At 32.5% G+C, this 20,621-nt stretch overlaps 3 protein-coding genes and 1 long non-coding RNA gene across 22 annotated transcripts in view; 1 reads left to right on the forward strand and 3 right to left on the reverse strand.

Annotated features, from left to right (window-relative positions):
• The window catches only part of LOC410957, a 68,992-nt gene extending 55,677 nt beyond the window's left edge, over window positions 1–13,315 (forward strand). For 3 of the 4 annotated variants that reach the window (XM_006560955.3, XM_394433.7, XM_006560956.3), the window contains 6 exons: window positions 266–399; window positions 11,129–11,384; window positions 11,611–11,795; window positions 11,914–12,186; window positions 12,270–12,543; window positions 12,612–13,315. In XM_006560955.3, coding sequence (XP_006561018.1) covers window positions 266–399; window positions 11,129–11,384; window positions 11,611–11,795; window positions 11,914–12,186; window positions 12,270–12,543; window positions 12,612–12,964 — 1,475 coding nt within the window. In that variant the 3' untranslated portion in view covers window positions 12,965–13,315. The remainder of the gene's footprint in view (window positions 1–265; window positions 400–11,128; window positions 11,385–11,610; window positions 11,796–11,913; window positions 12,187–12,269; window positions 12,544–12,611) is intronic. The other variant, XM_016911410.2, reaches the window with a different exon arrangement.
• On the reverse strand, window positions 353–11,227 carry LOC100576234. Of its 14 annotated transcripts, none has more exons than XR_003304230.1 (9): window positions 9,550–11,017; window positions 9,003–9,195; window positions 8,450–8,587; window positions 7,602–8,359; window positions 6,937–7,501; window positions 6,360–6,549; window positions 3,361–3,432; window positions 496–3,300; window positions 353–423 (listed from the first exon to the last, which is right to left on the reverse strand). It is a non-coding gene; the product is annotated as an uncharacterized LOC100576234 (long non-coding RNA). The 14 variants fall into 14 exon arrangements; XR_003304232.1 differs by lacking the exon at window positions 353–423 and adding an exon at window positions 11,127–11,145 and having other exon boundaries at window positions 804–3,300; window positions 9,550–10,692; XR_003304236.1 differs by lacking the exon at window positions 353–423 and adding an exon at window positions 8,774–8,912 and having other exon boundaries at window positions 804–3,300; window positions 9,550–11,000.
• Window positions 13,316–13,363: 48 nt separating the features above from the next.
• Window positions 13,364–14,911, reverse strand: LOC725830 (THO complex subunit 6 homolog). Its single transcript, XM_016911411.2, has 5 exons — window positions 14,690–14,911; window positions 14,281–14,508; window positions 14,029–14,196; window positions 13,797–13,959; window positions 13,364–13,707 (listed from the first exon to the last, which is right to left on the reverse strand). The coding sequence occupies exons 1-5, from the start codon at window positions 14,884–14,886 to the stop codon at window positions 13,387–13,389; spliced, it is 1,077 nt and encodes a 358-aa protein (XP_016766900.1). The 5' UTR covers window positions 14,887–14,911; the 3' UTR covers window positions 13,364–13,386.
• An 884-nt stretch (window positions 14,912–15,795) lies between these two features.
• Window positions 15,796–20,451, reverse strand: LOC408752 (DNA ligase 1). Of its 3 annotated transcripts, none has more exons than XM_006560953.3 (15): window positions 20,417–20,451; window positions 20,260–20,313; window positions 19,982–20,050; window positions 19,209–19,737; window positions 18,915–19,086; window positions 18,614–18,740; window positions 18,369–18,541; window positions 18,081–18,304; window positions 17,729–17,857; window positions 17,523–17,662; window positions 17,253–17,454; window positions 16,972–17,178; window positions 16,682–16,898; window positions 16,368–16,603; window positions 15,796–16,288 (listed from the first exon to the last, which is right to left on the reverse strand). In XM_006560953.3, exons 1-15 carry the CDS (start codon window positions 20,434–20,436, stop codon window positions 15,920–15,922), a joined length of 2,868 nt encoding a protein of 955 aa, XP_006561016.1. In that variant the 5' UTR covers window positions 20,437–20,451; the 3' UTR covers window positions 15,796–15,919. The 3 variants fall into 3 exon arrangements, with proteins under 3 accessions (XP_006561016.1, XP_006561015.1, XP_006561014.2); XM_006560952.3 differs by having other exon boundaries at window positions 19,982–20,065; XM_006560951.3 differs by lacking the exons at window positions 20,260–20,313; window positions 20,417–20,451 and having other exon boundaries at window positions 19,982–20,166.
• Between the last annotated feature and the right edge of the window lie 170 nt (window positions 20,452–20,621).

Here is a 20,621-nt window from a genome sequence, read left to right on the forward strand (position 1 = left end):
TTTTAAAAGTAGGATATTAAGATTCGAAATTCAGAACTTTGAAGCTGAGAAATTTTAAGGTTCCAAAGGTTTGAGAGATTTTAAAAGTAGGATATTAAGATTTTGGAATTCAAGGAATTTAAAGTTTTCCTCTTCCAAGGATTTTTGAAATCTTTTGAAGAATAACAAAATTTGGAATGATCTCAAGAATTCAAGAATAGAATTCCAAGGTTTCAATTTAAAAAAAAATTCTAAAAAATAGTATTGACATATTTTTCGCTTTCAGGGGATCTGAAGAGGCGACACTCGTGGAGCAGTGAGATCGACTATCAGCCGGCGGAAACGGAAGCCGTAGCGACACCGGGAGGAGATCCCGCTGCCCCGTCCTCGGACGACGAGGACAGAGTCTCGGAGTACAAGGTAAGCCTTCCAATCCTGAAAAATCTATTCGTGGAACGCGGGCGTTACTTATACAAATGCCTCAATTCCATGCACAACTTGGTATAAACAATGTACCTTTTGTTTCCACGAAATCTCAACTACTCGAAATCCCGTTTCGAGAAGTAATTAACTATCCCCGAACTCTTGTATTTCCTTCGAATGGTATTACCTCCCTTTTTTTCGTCGCATTTTTGCACCGATTCAGGGGAATCGGTCGATTAAAATGGGGACGTCGATAATTGGCTTTTATGTGGCTCGAAACGTGGATCGAATTAGCGATCTTTGGACGGAGGCAGATTTAATTATTTTACACACGATCGGCCATCTTGCGTAATTTATACGCGTGCGTATGGAATAGCAATTTCACTCGCGGCAGCTTTGTATTTTTTTTTTATTTTTTTTTTTTTTGCAACTCTGCCGAACATTGGACAAATATCCGAGCTCGTAAAATTCGAAGCGGAGGATTATTATTTTCTTCCTTCCTTCCTTTTCTCTCTTTCTTCTCTTTTTTAATAAAATATTCATCTTTCCTTGATCCATCTTTAGTAAATCACAAGACAGAGAATCGTTTGATTTTCAAGATTTTGAAACATTTCCCTTTCACCAGCACCAATCAACACGATTCCCTATTTCTCAATCAAATTGCATTAGCATTTTTATTCTCTCTTATTGGAAACGATCATTTCTAACGAAACATCCACTCAATATATCGATACATTCACTTCACGTACGTATAATCATAATCGTAAAATAATCGAGAAACGATTATTGGATTGGATTTTAAATCTATTACAGGTTCCCAAAATTTACATAAACTTTCTAACTGCGCCTGAATAAAAGGTAAGGGAAATACGCGCAAGTTTCGAGTATTGCTTTAAATGTGTCTTTTAAAAATATTAAAAAAAAGAAATAAGAATAGACGCTTCAAGTTTAAAAGAAGAGTAATGTTGACGTTAGAACTCGAAGGGATGCATTGTCTCTGGAACAAACACGCCACGATTTCTACAGTTGTAGTTGTTAAAGCTGGCCCCTCGGGTTTTACGGTGCATGTTGTCTGGCCACAGTAGTAAAAGGAAATGCACCGTTGCACCAACCGGCCGTTACGCATGGACCGTCTCGCGCGCAATGATCCGCTTCTGCATATAAAACGTAATTTTGGTTAAACGGCCTGCGCTCGTTCCATGGGTCCCTTGTATTCCTATCATTCCCACGAGAAAAGTGGTTCACGCCGCTCTCCTCGAGTCGCTTTTTGCCTAAGTAACCCTGGCGGTTTCGGTTTTGCGATATGGCCCTCGTAAAAAGTCCCATCCTTCGTCCCCTCCCCCTCCAAGCTGAAACATCAAGCAGTTTCTTCAGCATTCGCGTTTCACACCGCGTATATTGATTGACGTCTAAACGAGTTTTAAATAACTCTTCTCTTATTATTATCAAGTTATTTAATAGTCATGTTATAATCGTGTTTCTTTGTAATTTCTTTTTTTCTTTTTTATTCTATTGTGATAAATGATTCATTTTTATATTTAGAAATGTATAAGAATCGTTTTGAAATGAAATAGTTAATTGTATTGTTGGACGTAAAGAAAGATCCTAATTAATTTCTATGCTAACTTATAAATTTTGTCAATTTTGAAGAATAGTAAAATTTATACAGGATCTAATTAAATATTTTATTCAAAAAGAATACGAAAAATTCTTCTTCCAACAATGCAAGTATAAGATTAATTCCTGAATAATATTCTTCTTCTAATAATTCTAAATATAGATACCTGACTGCAATCATATTTTATAGCGAACCATAAAATTAAAGCTACCATAAAATCTCTAAATTTTCATGACAGGAAGAAAAAAGCATTCTAAACAAATCCTTTCTCTCTCTCTCTAACCTTACCCTACGTAATTGCATTTCAACTTTTTCAAAAACCCCGTTGAAAAACGAAACAATTTCATTCCACATTTTTCCTCACTTTTTTTCTCTCCTCTTTTCTTTTTTTTACACCAATCTTCTCCCATACTTACACATATCATATCCACACCACCGATACCCACATCCACAACCGACTCCCCGACATAAAGAAGAAGCGGAAATCGTGTCGGAATCCTCGCCGCGCCGCAAAGAAGCCACCCCGCCGCGCCGAAAAATTCTCTTCCAAATAAAGAGGGAACGATACGTGCGCAGGGTGGATCTCCGTTTTTCGACGCCGTCCTTCGCCATGAAATAGCACGCTCTTCCACGGCTTCTGGCTCGCGACCGAAAGGAAACCCGAAGAAGGAGGAGGAGGAGGAGGAACGCTCGACATAAACGGCGAACAACTCGCGCTTGTAACAACGCTCCTCTAAAAATATCGCCGTGAAACAGCCTCCACGCTTTCTGACCGTACGCGATTTTCTCGACCCTCCTCCTCCTCCGTCCGTCGTCTCCCTCCCCGCTCGAGCGGGGGTTGTTGCTTCGTGGAGGCGCGATCGCTTCTAAGAAAGCCGGCCGATTTCTCGCGCACGAAATACGACTAGTTGCGCCGAGGTTTATGTAGATGCTTTGTCGGTACGATACGGTTCGCGGAATCGCGCGGACGACTACCGGAAGGGGAGAGGAGAAGAGGAGGAGGAGGAGGAGGATTGATCGGCGATTGACTGATTGTCTTGCGGAGGATAGGTTTTAAGTTGATTGTGGAACGTAAGCCTGGTTCTAGCGTGATGTTTTTAGGGATTTAAGAGAGGGTAATTGCACGTTTTAACGCGCGCGAGATTTCTCCGGCGAGGAACGTGTGAGATATGGTTATGAAAGATGGTAAGAGGAAAAGTTTTTACCATGTTGAAGGATGATCTTCCGTAAGAAGAACTTTCCATATATACATTTTGATCTTGGATTGCGTGATGTTCAATCTGGAAAAATTAAAAATTCAAGTATTCGGCGAGGAACGTGTGAGATATAAAAGTTTTTACCGTCTTGAAGGATGATCTTCCGCAAGAAGAATTTCCATATATATTTTGATCTTGGATTGTGTGACGTTCAATCTGGAAAAATAAAAAATTCAAGTATTATTTAGAGAAATATGGGATGAGATCGGAGACAATTATAAGGGATGATGGTTTTCGTATTTCATTTCTTTGTTTGATAAATATTTAAATATTGAGAAAAGTAAAACCCTTTAAGAAAACATGGTCGTGGGTCTCGAAATATTTATAACAAAGAAGGTACAAGCGGCGCGTTCAAAGTGTTTAACTTGGTCTCGCATTATTCCATCCAGCGTCCCCATTAAAACTATTTTTATTGATAGCGCATCAAAGCGGCGGAGGCCGCGGAACATCAATAGCCTCGCGTCTTCCATTAAACATCCCTCTGCTTTCAAAAGCAGAACTCGCGCACAAAGGAGGAATTGCGGCGCAGGTAGCCGAAGAATACTGGTACTGTAATAAATGCCAGGGTATAAGGGTCCCGATTTTTCACTTAGAATTACACAAGGAAACGCCAACTATTTAAATCAAAGGGAGGGAGGGAGGCAGGCAGGCAGGCTGGACTTACGAGCGTTAATTGCCGGACTAGGCGCCCCCTTCGCCAAAGGGACTTTATTGTACCGGAAAATCAGGCAGTGTACCGTTAGCGTACGAGTCGCGGCCATCTGCGTGGCACGGCAAAGAGCATAAACGTGTAAATGGCTGATAATAATCCGGTCGAAGGGGCGGCGAGGAGGGAAACCCGCGCGTTCTTCCGCGAATAGTCGCGCGAATGAGAGTTTTACGAGCCCGTGGACCACTTCCTTCCTCGTGGACACCTACATTGTATCGCATTGAACGCAAAGGTATTCGCGGATGCGATAAAAATAAAATTGAATTTTATGGAAGATGGATCTTGGATCTCTTTCAACCCTTCGATTTTTAGAATTTCGTTTACAAAACTATGGACAAAATTTTTTTCTCTTATATAATGTTTATCGTGAAATCTAATTTTTATCTAAGAAAAAGATCTAAGAGAGATTTTATCTAAGAAGGGATCTAAGAAGAAGATTAAAAATATTTAATATTTTTAATTGTTTTGATCGTGTAAAAGGAAGAGAGGGTTCGCGAGAGGATTAAGTAATTTCCTTCTTTCTTGCTGTTTAGTAAAATAAATCTCGTGAAAATAAAGGGTTGCTTGTTTTCTGATATTTATGATACGAGCATGTTGGAATTCACCTTATTACTCTTAACGATACTTTTATGACGTTCCTCAATTTTTTGTCGAGAATCGTATTTACGGTTGATCGTGGAAAATTGTACAGAGGATTGAAAGGATATTCAAGTTCACTCGCTTACTTTATGGCAAATTCGATACATTTCCTCTTCGCGGAAATTTCTTCACGAAATAATGAAATATTTTTATATTAATCTGATAAAAATTCCACATATTATCATAAATCATCTTAATCATTACTCCAAGAAGTTAAGCTCGTTCGATTCGAAGAATATTCAGATTCGGTTTCTTCTTCGTGGTCAGTCTAAACGGATTACGATATTATTACCGTTAATAAGATTGGAGATACGCGAGGACAAATTACAGGGCTATGGTATATTGAAACCGCACGAATGTTTTATAGACGTCACAATCGCGCGGCCCTCGCGCTGGGAACAAAAAGATAGGTCGTAATATCCTAGATTGTTCCGTTCCGCGAATAAACGAAGGTATAAACGGTTTAACAACCGCTTATTCGAGCACCGTTCAGAGATCAAACTAGACGTCATAATTACGCTTTACGGAACGAGCCCCACGAACATGGACAGATTGGGCGTCGGGGCAGTTAAAGTAAACAATATCGAGATGCGGTAAAAAGATCGTGATCTTTATTCGTCGGCAAGATTGACGCGTAACAACGTAGTAATTAAAGAGAATGGTGGACTATTTTTAAAATTTTTCCGCGATTTCTTAACCCTACATGTTTGAACGATTAAAGAACTACTTCTACTTTTACAAATAATAATAGAAATTAATAAAATAAATTATTATAGTAAATGTAAGGATAAAGGTAAACCCAAGATCACAAAGTTTAAGGATAAAGATTATTTTTGAGTCATTGGAAGAATGTCGAGATCGTTTAAAGATTAAATAAAATTATATATAATAGAAAAAAACAATGGAGATTGAAGAGTTACGCTATCCTCTAGTCTTTTCACTAGATTTAAATCCCTATAACTTTGCTCTCTCGTGCACAATTTCATTACGCATTCGTTCTTACTTCTAGCTTTATTTCCTCGGAAATGGAAATTCCGATTGGTTGAAACGAACGAGGGTTGTCCAAGTAAGTTATGGAAGATTCCTTTCCGTATCGATTACAAGGTTTCTCGATCGCATAGATGGAAACGGCCGCGTTCGCAACATTTCTCTAGCTAATGTTATCTCTAACAGTCTTCCCGGATAAATAATAATATTTTCAATACCATTAATAGAAGCGACGAATCGAAAATTGCAAATCTGGAATAATCAACTGACAACCATTCTTTCTTTCATCTTATAAAAATGATGAAATCCATCATTATCCCGGAGTTTCGTTCGACCTCGACCTCGGATCTTATAATTATCCGCGAAAATAGCAGGCGTGTCACTTACACCCGTTGACGGGAACCCGAGTTCCACGTTTATACGTGTCTACTAGCCCTCGAACCGAGTAAACGGGACGATTCGAAGCGAAAAACGCGAGAGGATCGAGACGTTGGAATGGCAAAAGTGGTGGCGTGCACGGTAATTCGAGCTAAGAGGTTTGTAATTAACATCGCGCCAGTCGGCGGAGAAAGGCGAACGCGAAACGAAAGGGAACAAGAAAGCGGAGGGATCTCTCGATGGACGTTTCGGCCAACAGGAGAACGAGGCTACGGGAGAAACTATGGAAAGGTCAACCGGGTTAAATATTCCGGGTTGGGAACCACCGACGACCTGCGAACACGCGAGTAAAAACGTGGAAACGCGTGACCTTTAAATCAATCATAGGTTCGGGGGGGCTTGAGCCGGTGGGGAGGCTTCATTCTCACGCTCCTTCCATCCGATTCCGTCCTATTTCTTTTCCTCTTCGAGCGGTCTTCTTTGTTCACGAGCGGGATGGAAGACACCAGGGTTGCAGCAAGTTGCAATTTGGCCCCAGCACCGGTGAGCGAGTCGCTGACCTTTAGTGTTGGAAAAGAAGGTTTGAGGTTGAATGATCGCTGTTGAAGAGAATTGGAGAAGGATTCGAGTTTGGAAGATGGACTCGAGGTTGGAGAAAGATTTAAATTTGAAAGATTGTTGTTGAAGGAGGGTTTGTAATTGAAAGATCATTGTTAAACGAGGACTCAAGTTTTAAAGATTAAAAAGAATTTAAGATTCTGTTTAAGAAAAAAAATTCGAGATTCAAGTTGCAACAATGATCTAAAGGTTCTATAATTATAAACTAAGTAAATTTTATCAATTGGTTGTTTTAAGTTTGGATCAAATCTGGAAAGAGGTTTAAGAATTTTTAAAATTCAACGAGAAAATCGTAATGATAATTAGAAATTCGTTAATGCGCCGCGTACCTTAATGTCATATTCCTTGAACGATTCGGCGGCATCAAAGGATCTCAATGGCATGGGAAGTGCATAAGTTAGTGGCAACGTCTTCATATTCATCTTTACGCCGTGACTCGCCGATTCCATTTTCTGCATCTTCAGCTTCGTTATTGTGGGAATACCGCGGCACGTTGATTCAAAGATCATCGACTGGAGGATATATGGTGATGAATGAGCAAGGCAATTCTTTTCGTACAAGAAGACGATTAATGTGGCTTCTTGTAATCTCAGGCCAAAAGCAAGGATTAGAAATACTTACTATCGATCTTTATACTATTTAATTTATTAAATGGCAATAAAATTGCGCGAATTGTAAATATTGAATACTGATAATTCTAAAACCGTCTAATTGCAATCTTTAAATAAGAATGATTACAAATAACTTGGGAAAATTGTTCTCTCAATTCTTTCCACTCTTCTATTTTTTTATTTCTTTTTAATCATAATTTTTAGCGTCATTCTCACCTATTTCCAACTTTCTATTTTCTTATTTAAACAATCCATCTCTCTCCTTTCCACTTCAAATCAATTCCTGAAAATTACAATTCTTACATCATTATTTTCTTATTCCTCCGACTATTTATCCATATCCACGTCTTTATCTATCTATTCGCAATAATAATCACTCACACCCTCTCCTCCAATGTCAATCCAATCCTTAAGAAAACATCATTCTGTATAAAGTCATCTCTTCTTTCCTCTTAATTTCCACAGAATCCAAACTGTGAACAGCAGTACACAGATAGGCAAGGATCGTTAAACAACCGGAATCGGTTGACGAACTACCATGGCCCGTATGTTTCACGTTCCAGGGAAATTGATACCGTGCGTCTGAAGGCGGACAGATAAGATCGAGGTGGCCGCGAGCGAGACGCTAAACTAATGCCTTGTGCACAGTGGCGCGCAAGATAGATATCTTGAGAATTTCATTAGCATGATCCGAGAGAAGAGAAGGCTGGCTCGCGCCGCCACCTCGTCCCTCCCTTTTTAACTTGTCACCCGAGGCTACCACCTCGCGTGTACCTTCGTGCCACTTCGGACCAGCCTTTCTGTCACTTAAACCGGACCCTTCTTCAGCTTCCATCTCCTCAGACTTATTTCTTTCTCTGCCCTTTCGCTTGATTAGCACTATTGCTCGTAGGTTCCTAATTACTCCGCAAAACTGGCTTTTGTTTTTTTCCTGTTCTCTTCTTTTTCCAAATCTTGTTATTGAAATTAAAGAAGACAACTCAACTTTCTGCTGATTTTCGCAACATGTCGAAGATTTATGGGATGCAGGAATTTTATGTCGCTATATATCATTTGATTTAGTTTCCAATGTTATATTTTTGTTTAATATTTTACAGTTCAACTTTCTTCATACATGCATTGTCATACGTGTAATCCTGAACTATGAATATTTGTACAAATTAAAAGTTATATGAGAAATAAGTAGAGATCTTTTATTTTTTATTATTAAGTATCATAATGTGTATTTTACCTTGGATTTTTATATATCACACAGCGTTTCATAAGTATTTCTTCTATCACCGTTAAATGATCACATCTTCAAAAGGTAAAAATTTGCAATCTCTTTCTTTTAGAAGGCAAGAAATTTATCTCTCGATTCCATCTCTCCCTGTAAGGTCAAAGATCTCCACTACTATCACTCACGAAACAACAGACTTTTCTTAACAACTTCCTTTTAAACGAGCATTTTTTAAAAAGACCGGTCTAAGTTTCGATCACCGGAAGAATCATCGCGCCGCACAACACAAAAGGGGTACACGTATAAATTATAACCGCATGAGAATAGCTACTTAACCGGTCCATTCAGCCGATGTAAAATCGAAAGCCGACCGGGTGAAACGTCTTCATTTTTCACGGCCACGAGTCCACGGTGGGGTTGCAACGTTGCGTTTTTACCCCAGGGCTAACCCGCTTCATTACCCCCTTCCCTCTCCCTCGCAAAAGAGAGAATATAAAATTCACGACGTATTCGATCAGCCGTGAACAAATTACTATATAATTTTCCCGCCGGCGCGATTACTCACGTTAATGGTGCAATAATTCATAGGAACGCGTTTGCAGCCCGGGTCCACCATGAGCATGGAATGTCTTCGAAAGATCGGTCCACACGCAGGAGAAGATGAAACGCTGTTGAAAGATTGCAGGGATAGTCGCGAGAGTCGATTCGTTTTAATGGAAAACACGCTCGTGCAAAAGGGAAGATAACGTGGAGAGATCCTAAAAAAAAGAATCCTTTTCTTAATGAAAAATATTGCGTATATTGTTTTTGCAGAAGAATCGTTATAATAGAATTACATTGGTTTGAGAATAAGCATGTGGTTTTGTAGAGATTTAGTTACAATAAAGATGATATTGATTTTGCAACATTTAAAAATATTTCTTAACTTTTTATAAAATATAAAATATTCTCTTAATTTATTCTTATTCTAACATAGATGAGAAAAAATTGTATTTCTAGAATTATATTTTTTCATTTTTAGAAAAGAATATATTAAGTGAATGATAATAAAAATGATGATACTATCGATATAAACGTATGCTTTAATGTTAGTTCAAAAATTTTTGTCTTACTTGTGACTAACATGTTATTGATATGAAAAAAATCACTTCGTCTCACGCAAAAAAAATTAGAAAATATCTTCATAGTAAATTATAATTTGCGGAGAAAAGAAGAAAATTGCATAATTTTCTAAAAGAACCCACATTAATCCTCAATCACGAAAAGTGCATCTAACCACCATAACCACAAAATTCTCCGCACAGATTTCCATCACGAGGATACGAGTTCTTCACTTCCGGGTCTTATTGTTTCACTATGAAAATGAACAATTTCCAAAACGAAAAGAAGAGACAGCGACGTAGAAATTTTACGAGACAATCTGTTGGTCGTTCGTAAATTTCATGGTGGCCATGTCTACTATTTATACGAGGCGACAGCAGTAAATTTCCGTTGCGCGGTAAAACATGCCGAGAACGCGCATGCGTCGACGAATAATTCATTTCACGCCGGACCCGCGGGCTAATTGAACGCCTATGAGACGAATTAATAATCCACTTTGTAGAAAGAGCTAAGATTTACATCGATTCAACAAAATGATCACACTCAAGGAAACGCAATATACTATATTCTATCCTTAGTAAACGAATCATCCCTTGGTAAATGTCTGGATTTTGTTTTTGCATCGTTATTAATGTGTTTGTCGTTTAATAAATTAACGAAAGATGCGGGTAAGAACATAAAATAATCCTTATATGAACATGGTTAAATGTATGATGCAAAAGTCCCAGATTATATCCGTTTTGTGTTATCTTTCTTTTTTTAATATAAATTCTAGAGCAAAAGATCTCAATTTTATCATGAAATTTTTTATAACATAAAAGATAACAAATAAATTGTGATTTTATATCAATATGAAAGATTATATCTAATCTTGTTTAATTGACACTTGATATTCTTTTTATAAATTTCAATAATATTTACTCATAATATTTATAAATTTTTTTTTTACCAAACAAATAAGAGATTTCAAGTAGATACACACATTTTCAATTGCTGCAATCAAGTCGACGATTCACTTACCCATTCCATCCAAAATTACTTTAACAACGGCTCTAACGAGACTCCTATTTCAATTTCTGAATCATCTACGTACACAACTTGCTTCTAAGACGTCCTTTGATTATTCACGAACCTCAGGCAGCCATTCTATTTATCTGTTGTAAAGAGAAGTGCACTTCTGTAATGCAAACTAGTCTCTTGAATAGTGCTCATTTCCCGTGCAAGCACTTCAATTTACATTCACGTTAGAAGTGATGCTTGTTTCATGCTATTTATTCAAAATCCTCATTTAAATTATTAAAAAAAAAGAAAAAATAAATAAAAATATTAATCCTTTGTTAGCAATCTTTTTTTTTTTTACTAACACTATCAGCAATTTAAAGTTATTTAAATTCATTAAAGAGAATACTCTGATATCTGAGCTTTTTTAAAAGAATCTATGGAAATTTTCTATTTTAATAATTTTCATTCATAAAAGTTACACTATTTTTTTTAAACTTCAATACTTCATTTCCTGGAAGAATTTTGAAAGAATAACAAGGCATGTGATTTAAAAAATTTGAAAGATTCAATTTGATTTAACGATTACAGGAACATGGGTGTTCGGTGCAGACGGTGGACCTGGTGGCGGACTGTCCTTTGCAGGTAGTGACGCCTTCATCGAGGTCCCCGTCACCGCCCAGATCGCCGACGCCCGCGACGCCCTCGACGCCCCTCGCACCCCCGAGGAGCATGGGTCAACGGCCAAGCACCCTGTTGCGCCCCAAAATCTCTTTGACCTGGGTCCTTCGTGGGCAACAGCAACCTGCATCCAGCAACAGTCATTCGACCACCAATGGGAATGCAGGTTTGTAAAAAAAAAATATTTGAAGTATTAGATTCTATAAATAATATTATGAGGAATTTAAATTGCATAAGTATATAAGTTAATAAAAGGAAATAACACGAATTCCATTCAAAAGGTTATTCATGAAAATTTTTAAGAAATATATACAATACATAAATTGGCAGTAATTTTGCCATTTCAAGAAAACTTAAGAAACTAGTCAAGAAACAATGTTATCTTTGTAAAGGTGGGAACGGCGATCGAGAGGGCTTGTCACGAGATGGTAAAGAAAGATCCTCGAAGAGGAGTGTGAAAAGTGTGAAGGAAAAAGACAACGGTAAGGAGAATGTCGAAACAGAAAAACGAGAGAAGAAGGTTCTGCATAGAATAGAGAAGATCGAAAGGACGGAGAAGGTAGAAGTTCAGGAAAAGGTTTATATATAATTTATATATTTTTATCTATTATTATATATATTTTTAATTTTAATCTTTTAGTTTTCAAAAATTATTATTAATGCAATACTTACTAATATTTACATTCTCTTTTCAGTCAATTAGCAAAGAAATACTGGTCAATGAAAGATCGCTGGACAGTCCTTTAGAGAAACAATCTGAAAAAGAATTTTCAGGGCTAAAGGAGGCGAAGGAGAAAGAGAAAGTTAAGAGGGCAGTGTCCGAGCCGTCTCTCGTGTCACGTGAGTCAACGTCCACGCCTAGTGGTCGGGAGAAGCACAGACATCGAAGAACCAAACGATCCCACAAACCCAGACCGCCAAGTAGATTTGGTTATGAAATTGCAGACCTTGATGCATACCTTACCAAAGTATCTTTTCATTCATCAAGCTACAATTTATAATTCAATATGACAAAAAACAATATTGCTTACAAAATATTTATTATTTTCAGGCCTCGATAGAAAAACCTGCAAACATTCCTGTTGTTCTTTCGTTTCCATCTGTCCTGTATCAAACCCAAGGTGGTACTCAAGACGAGATGGCTCTCCCTCTTGGTACAGTTGTGAATGCTGTATTCAAGAATCAAACTTGGTTATACGTTCAAACTCCACATGGTCAAGAAGGGTACGTCGGGTATGCAGCTTGCTTACCATTAGGAATATTACCACAACCAACAAGAGGACCATGTTGGGAAGACTCTACAGACGTATTTCCTCGTCCCTTAGGTAATAAATTCATTTCCAATAGTATCAGTTCCAAATTCATGTTTTATTAATGTGTTTGAATTTTCCAGGAAACATGACCGATACGGAAAAACTAAGGGATACTAGGTCAGAGTGTGGTGCTCGAGGTAGAAATCCAAGAGTAAGACGTAGTTCTAGAGACGCAGTATCAGCCTGCGGGGAACGTAGTGTTGACAGATTGTATCTCAGAGCAGCAGCGAATGCTAGAACCAAAGGATCTCGACATACTTTACTCGTTATACGTAGCGATTATGAGGGTCAAGGTGGAAACGCTCTTAGTGTCTCCAAAGGCGATGTTGTTGCATTACTTAGCGATCATGTTAGTGATTGGTTCTGGGTTCGTTCGCGAGATGGTAGAGAGGGCTTTATACCTGCGGTGATTGCAGGTCATGGCTTTCTGTGACTGTTATACTACTATAATTTGTTTGAAATTAGTTGATCCTTTTAAAACTATACAAAAATAAATCATCACCATATTGTTTACTATTCCATTATTTATGAGTTCACTTTTTATTTCGTTTAAGTATATCTTACAAGCTAAAAGAAGAAATTTAGTTTCAAGTAGCCAAATAATTTCAAACAAATGTTAATTGTATTTTATCACATCTCATAAATGTTCTATTAGGCGAATATACTGCAAACAGAAAACGACTATACAAAAACATCGTAACTAACAAACACTTGTATATTTGTAAAAAGTTTTATATCATATTTTATAAAATGCATATTGTATTAATATATTTATTAAAAAATATATTTGTCTTTAATGAGATCACTTTGTTCTATAAATCAATCAGATATCATCATTTTAATATTTTATTTTTATTATGCAAATTTTAATATTAATTCACGATAATTAAAATTCGTACAAATATCAAGGTTATTTGATGAACCAGCTATACTAAATACTTTTTGCGGTGTTTCTTGATAAATAATACTATATACAGTGTTACTGGAAGTTGGCACTTTAGCCAACATTTCTCCTTGATAAGTAAGGTGATAAACATGAGGTGCTGATCCAGCAGCTATTACACGCTCTTCATAAATATTTGCTACATGAATACCTTCATCTGGAAGATCGAATACAGTGGCTGCTTCCATTGTGCGCATATGCCATAAAGATAAATTTGGACCACCTCCACATAACTAAACAATTGATATACATCATTTTTTCTTTGATTCCTACATTAAAATTAATTGTCTATTCTATAAAAAAAATAATAGAAAATAAATACCAGCCAATCATCCGTGAAATCTATAGCACCAATCCATTTGCCTAATCTTGGTCTTGCAACTTTGTCTATTAAATGAGGTGTTAATATATTAGTATTTTCTTTTTTCCGTAAATCCCATAATCTCACTGTTCCATCTTCACTGCATGAAGCTAACTGATTACTCCTAGAAAATAAAATATTTTATATAAAAATTACATTATATATTATATATTAATAATTATATAATACACACATTAAAGATAGACAATGAATATAATCTGTATGTCCTTCTAAGCTTCTTAATATTCTACCATCTTCTAAACTAATTATATAAATATTATTATCACCACAACCAGCGTATAAAAGATTATTTAATTTAGAATATACTAAATAATTTACATCTGGTTTTTCATAACTATCCCTAAAAATAAATTATAATATCATTAAATATTATAATTATTAAATAATTTATTTCATATTTTATTATATTTATATATAATCTCACTTATTAACAGGAAGTTGTATAGTCCACGAAACTTTATTCTTTGGATTTTTACTTGAAGTAATTATTTTCCAATCCCATCCGCATATTTCTCCTGATGTTCCTGTTACTAAAAAATTATCTGTTGAAATCATACTTTCTACTTGTTGATTGGAATGAGCAGTGAAGTGATAATTAGGACCTTGTAATTCATTTTCTTCAACTTTGTGTGGTCCTAAAGCTTTTGATAACCTAGAAACAAATTATTTTAACTTGCAAAAAAAAAATTGTATTTTAATTTTAATATTGTCTACTTTGTTTATATTTTAAAATATTAAGAGAAATGTTCATATTAATATAAAAAATATTGTTTATTTCTTCTTTTTAATATCAATAAAATTCATGATTAAACATTAATTATTTAGATATTTACTCAAAAACTGAAATGTCTCCGTAAATATTTCCAGCCAATAAATAATTTCCATCTGGAGAAAATGTTTGTGACAATATAGTATTATAAAATAACTTTTGATTAATCGTATCTGTCATCACTTCTTGATTAATTTTCATAACATTCGAAAAGAGGTTAGCAATCAACACTATAAAAGTAAATGAAACTAATATAGACATAAATAATGTGAGAAAGATAGAAATGAACTAAAAACTGATTAGCAACGCCATCTTTTAAGTACAAAAGACATTTCTTTAAAGATGAAATAAAATAAGAATTAAGAATTAGTGCCATCTCTTGACCGCTTTTCAAAAATGTCTCTAAAGAAATATTTTTGACATTCAAAAGATGGCGTTAACGATTAATTCTTATTTTATCTTTTTCTTACTATTTGATTTCTTTGTCTATATTAGTTTCATTTGCGGCACTCTAAAGATGGCGTTAATTTTCATATTTTTACTTTATCTTTATCTTTTTTTATTATTTCTTCTCCTTGTCTATATTTACTTTCTGCAAATTTTAAAATACACAGAGATTATGACATCTGATTAATATTTTTTTTTTTGTATAATCAAAATTCTTAATAAAATTAATGCAATTCAATTTTTATATGATCTATATATATATATATCTTTTATGTATATTTGTAAAATATTTGTCAATTTTTGTATATTTATATATACATATATATTATATATTTAAATTTTTATATTAAAAATTCATATATTTATATATATATATATATATATATATATATATATATATATTTTATATTAGATTGTTATATATATATTCATGAGAGAAAATCTTTTCATTAGAAAGGGATTTTAGAAGCCAAGACAAATTAATAAATATTTATTAAATATAAAAATATTAAATATTTTATATTTGATTCATACAAAATATTTAATAACAATTAAAATCTCCAAAATTAATAGTTTTTTACTATAAATGATTTACTAATTTTTTATAAAATATGTTGCATGTTACTAATCGATTAAAAAATAAATGATTTTATTTAAATTATATTTAATCTAGATATTAAAAAAAATAAAAGAAAAATAATCAAATGTGGAAATATTATTTTGTCATATAAATTGTTTTTTATTAAATATCAAGTTTGTTAAAAATTTTATTATTTTATTAAAAAAATTTAGTTTTACCTATATATTTGATTTTACATATAATATAAGTTTAATGTAACTCAAAAATTCAGTAAAAATCTTCTTCCGTTATTTTTGTTGATGATTGATTTTTGATTTGTTCTTGATTGTTGTACATACTTGCAACTTGTTGCGCAGATGTAGCATCATCGCTATTTTTATCATCACGAATACGAACAAATCGTGGAAATCGTAAAGATATACCTTTCTCTGGATCAACAATACCAATAGCTGCTTTATGAACAGGCGACAAAGATAGATCTGCACATTTAATTTCCCAGACTTGGATAGGTTCAAACCAATGATCTGGTTCAAGAGATGAATCGTAACGATAGTATGACTTAGTTTGCGATATTATGTATTCTTTAAAAAACTCAGTGTGCTTTTGAAGATCCTCTTCACTGAATCCAGTACCAATCTAAATGGATATATAAAATATTAAAATTATATTTATTTCAATATTAAAATTGATTATTACAATTTAATAATTTATTTACTTTACAAATGCTTTGATATTCTTCATTTTCTTGATCATAACAAGCCAAAAGAAATCCTCCATAAGTTCCAGTTCTTTTTCCTTTCCCTATATAACCACCGATGACCACTACGTCCAATGTATCGCTTATACCATCTAAATAATCTTTTTTCAATTTTAACCAATTGCGAGAACGTTTAGCTATTTCATATGTTGCTTCTTCTTCTAAGGTCTTCACCATGAGACCTTCACAATTGCCTATTAAATATAAGTATATATACATTTTTCTAAATAGATAAAAATTAATTTATGATTTATTTTTAAATAGAAATTAACCTTTTACTGATTCATCTAAGAAATCTTGTACTTGTTCCATAGTTGAAGTATCTAAACTAGTTGCAAATTTCCATTCTCCAATTACTTCTTTGAAATTCTCTTTTAATAATTCACGACGTTTTATGAATGGTTGTTGCACCAATGGTTCTCCATTTAAGTATAATAGATCAAACATGAATACACATACTTGAACTTTAATATCTGATTCGTTCGCATCCTATAAATTAAAAATATGTATAAAATATTTATATAAAAATAATTTTTTATTACCTTGTATATTTTTACATTACCTTACGTTTTCTTGTACTAAGTATTTGAAAAGGTAAAATTTGTTTTTTATCATTATCCCATGCTACTGCTTCACAATCAAGGATACAACTTTTAACATTTTCACCTTGAGTATTTTTAAATCGTCCTATAATATCGGGATACTTGCTAGTATTATTTTCTTGATTCCTACTATAAATGCTAATTTTACCATCCTCAGCCAAATGAATCTGAATGAATAATTTACAAAAATTAAATATATATATTATTTTTTTATATTTTAAATAATTACTTAGAAAATTACTTGAGCTCTTTCTCCATCATATTTCCACTCGCATGTAAATTTCAGACCGTCAAAACGTGTTAATACTTCTTGCACACCTTTAGTAGGATGAGCCAGCATTGGTTTCATAGGTATTCCAGGTGTAATTTTACATTTATTTGGTAATTCTTTAATTCCTTCTTTTAATAAAACAGGAATTATTTTACCATAATTTGGGCATTCACTAGAAATAGGTATTATATGATATAAATTGAAAATCGATTTGAATATCTAATATAAAAATATTCTTACCAATATGTTGTTTTAAGGATAAGTGCAGTTTCGTCATACTTTTGTTTAAAAGTATCATTTGACATTTTCTTACTCACATCTAAAATTTCAGGCGGAAAAGTTGGTTTTGGTGGTGTCATAGTACACGCTAGTGCCAAAGCCTGTAAATATTTGTCTTTAATCATACAATATTACAATAATATAAAATAACATATATATATATTTACTTGTAATACAGATTGTTCTGCTAAACCAATTCGAAGTTTACCGGCTAAGGATCGAATCAAATATCTTGCTTCAGTAAAACGACATGCTACAAAAAGTGATTGGATTTTATCCAATTTTTTAGTTACAGACTGAAAAAAAATTATAATAATTGAAAATAATAAAAAATAATTAAAAGTATAACAAAAATTTTATCTTAAAATACAATTACAATAAAGATTTAAATTGAATATCTTAGCTTTTTTGAAACTTTTATTTATTTCTGCACAAATAAAAGATTAAATTCTAATAATTTTCAATTTTATATTTCCATATTTATTATTGATCATTAAATTATATTAACAAATATCATACCGCAGAACCAGTCATTTGAGCAATTTCTTTCAACCTAGTATATACACTTGATACTGTTAATGGAGCAGGTTGAAACATTGTTCTTTGATTAGAACGACTTCCTTCTGCCACAATGCCCAAATCTCCAACTTCTTGGACATCTGTTTTAATTTGTGCTAAAGTTCTGCCAGTACATTGTGCTATAGCTTTCATTAGATTTGTTTCTGCTACTCCCAATTCAATTCCTTCAAAATAAAAATAAATAATTTTTTTAATAAGATGAGATAATATATTTAAGTACATATTTACCTTCATAAGCAGGTGCTAATTGATTCAAACATAAATATATACTTGGAAGCAAATCATCTGAACTTAAAACTATAACAGACCGAAAATAATTTGATAATATTTCTATTATTTTTAATCGTGCACTGGTATCTTCAATTAGTTCCAATGTGCGTGTGAGTGCAATATATGGTACTCTATAAAAAATTAAACAATTTTTTTATCAACAGAAAATATACTATATAAAGATGAAAAAATATAAAACATACTTTTCATTATGTTTCCAACACGCATTATCTATTGGATTATAGTTTGAAATACTAGGATCATAAGAATGATTGGAGGATTTTTTTTTATCATCTTTAGTATTTTTTGTTCCTTCTTTTTGTTTTGCAGCTAATAATAAACAATAATTAATAATTATAAATAATAGTAATAATTAAAATATATTAAATTAATATATTAAATATATTAAAACAATTATATTCTTATTTTAATTGATGATATTTAATTATATTTAATGATATTTAATGATATTTAATGATATTTAATTAATGATATAATAAATACCAAAAAAATTATGAATTGTTTTAGCAGACTTTTCTGTGATTTCTACATTTTCTTCTTTTTCTTTTTTATTATTTTTTGTATTATCTATAACATTTTTGTTAGATTTTTCTTCTTCACTAACAGGATTTTTTTCTTTCTCGTTAAGATTAATTTTTTTAGGACTTTCTGGCAACTATTAATTAATACATTTAAATATTAAATAACAATTATATTACAATTATATATATATTACAATTACAATTATATATATATATGTATATATAAAACAGATAAACATCTAAAAACTATACATACTGGAATACATTCCTCTTCATCACTAGAATCATCAACAGGAGCTATTATTCTTGATCTTTTTTTAATAACTTTTTTCTCTGTCTTTTTTAGATTTTTTTTACTGTTAGATTTTTCAGATGAAGACTTTGAAGATTCAATTTCAGAACTTGATTCTATTTTATCTTCTTCAATTGATCTTGATTTCTTTTTGTTAACTTTTTCCTTAGCATTTTTTAAATTTATTTTATTATCATAATCTTCCAATAAAGACTCTGAAGATTTAAATTCAGGGCTTGATTCTATTTTACTTTCTACAATCAATTCATTTTCTTTTTTTTCCTTTAAATTTATTGTATCTTTCAGTATCTTTTTCGTATTAGTTTTTTTAGGAGTTTTCGCTAATTCTTCAATTTTTTTTTTCTTTTTAGAACTAGTTGGTGTTTTAGCTTTTTTCTTTTCATTTTGTATAGATGTTTCATTAGATATTAGCTTAATTTTTGGTGTTGATTTTTGTTTTAAGGAATTTTCTGATTTTTTAATAGGAGAAGGACTAAAGAAGAACATAATGAATAATGAAGAATCATTTTATCGTTAATCATATTACATCTCATGCAATATTTATTTCAAATGCAATATCAATAAATAATTTTATATATAAAATTTTTAAATTAAAGATATAATAAAAATAAAATATGATAAAATAATGTATAAGAAATATGATGTTTCTGTTTGCTAAAATGTTAGATATTTTATAATATTTTAAAAATTGTATTGTTATGATTTAATTTAATTACCTGATAGTGTCAGTATCTTCACTATTATTTCTCTTTCTTTTGCCATTTCTTGGATTGTTCCGATCCTTGCTGTTAACTTTTATACTATTAGCATGCGTGCAATTAACAATATTATTTACAATTGAAAAAGAAATATTACACAGTTTAAAATGTTCATTTATATATATCATATATAAATAATTATTTTTAAATAAATTTAAGCTCGCATTCAATATAATTCGACTAAACATAATTGTAATTCAATTATTAGTTAAAATTAATTAAAATTGTTAACGTACCTTGCATTATCGGATTCAATTTTATCTTTCGAATTCACTGTTGAAAAAAATGATCTGTCAAATGAAAAAGAAAAATTATAAATTCTTTGAAAGTTTATATTTAATCATATATAATTAAGAATTTACTTTTTAATTTCTATTACATAGGTTACATTACCTTATACTGCGTTGTGCCATGTTTTTTGGACATTTTCTGTTTTCTACCGCGCAAATTCGACTATTTTTTTTTTTATGCAAATGTTCATAAACAAATTACTTTTATTCTATTAAAATTTAAAAAACTAAAAAAAATCAATGTTTTTTTAATTTTCTTTAATTTATATATATAATAAATTAAATACATTTTAATTATATTTTCACAT

This window comes from Apis mellifera, linkage group LG3, assembly GCF_003254395.2.
Source record: "Apis mellifera strain DH4 linkage group LG3, Amel_HAv3.1, whole genome shotgun sequence".
Lineage (NCBI taxonomy): Eukaryota > Metazoa > Arthropoda > Insecta > Hymenoptera > Apidae > Apis > Apis mellifera.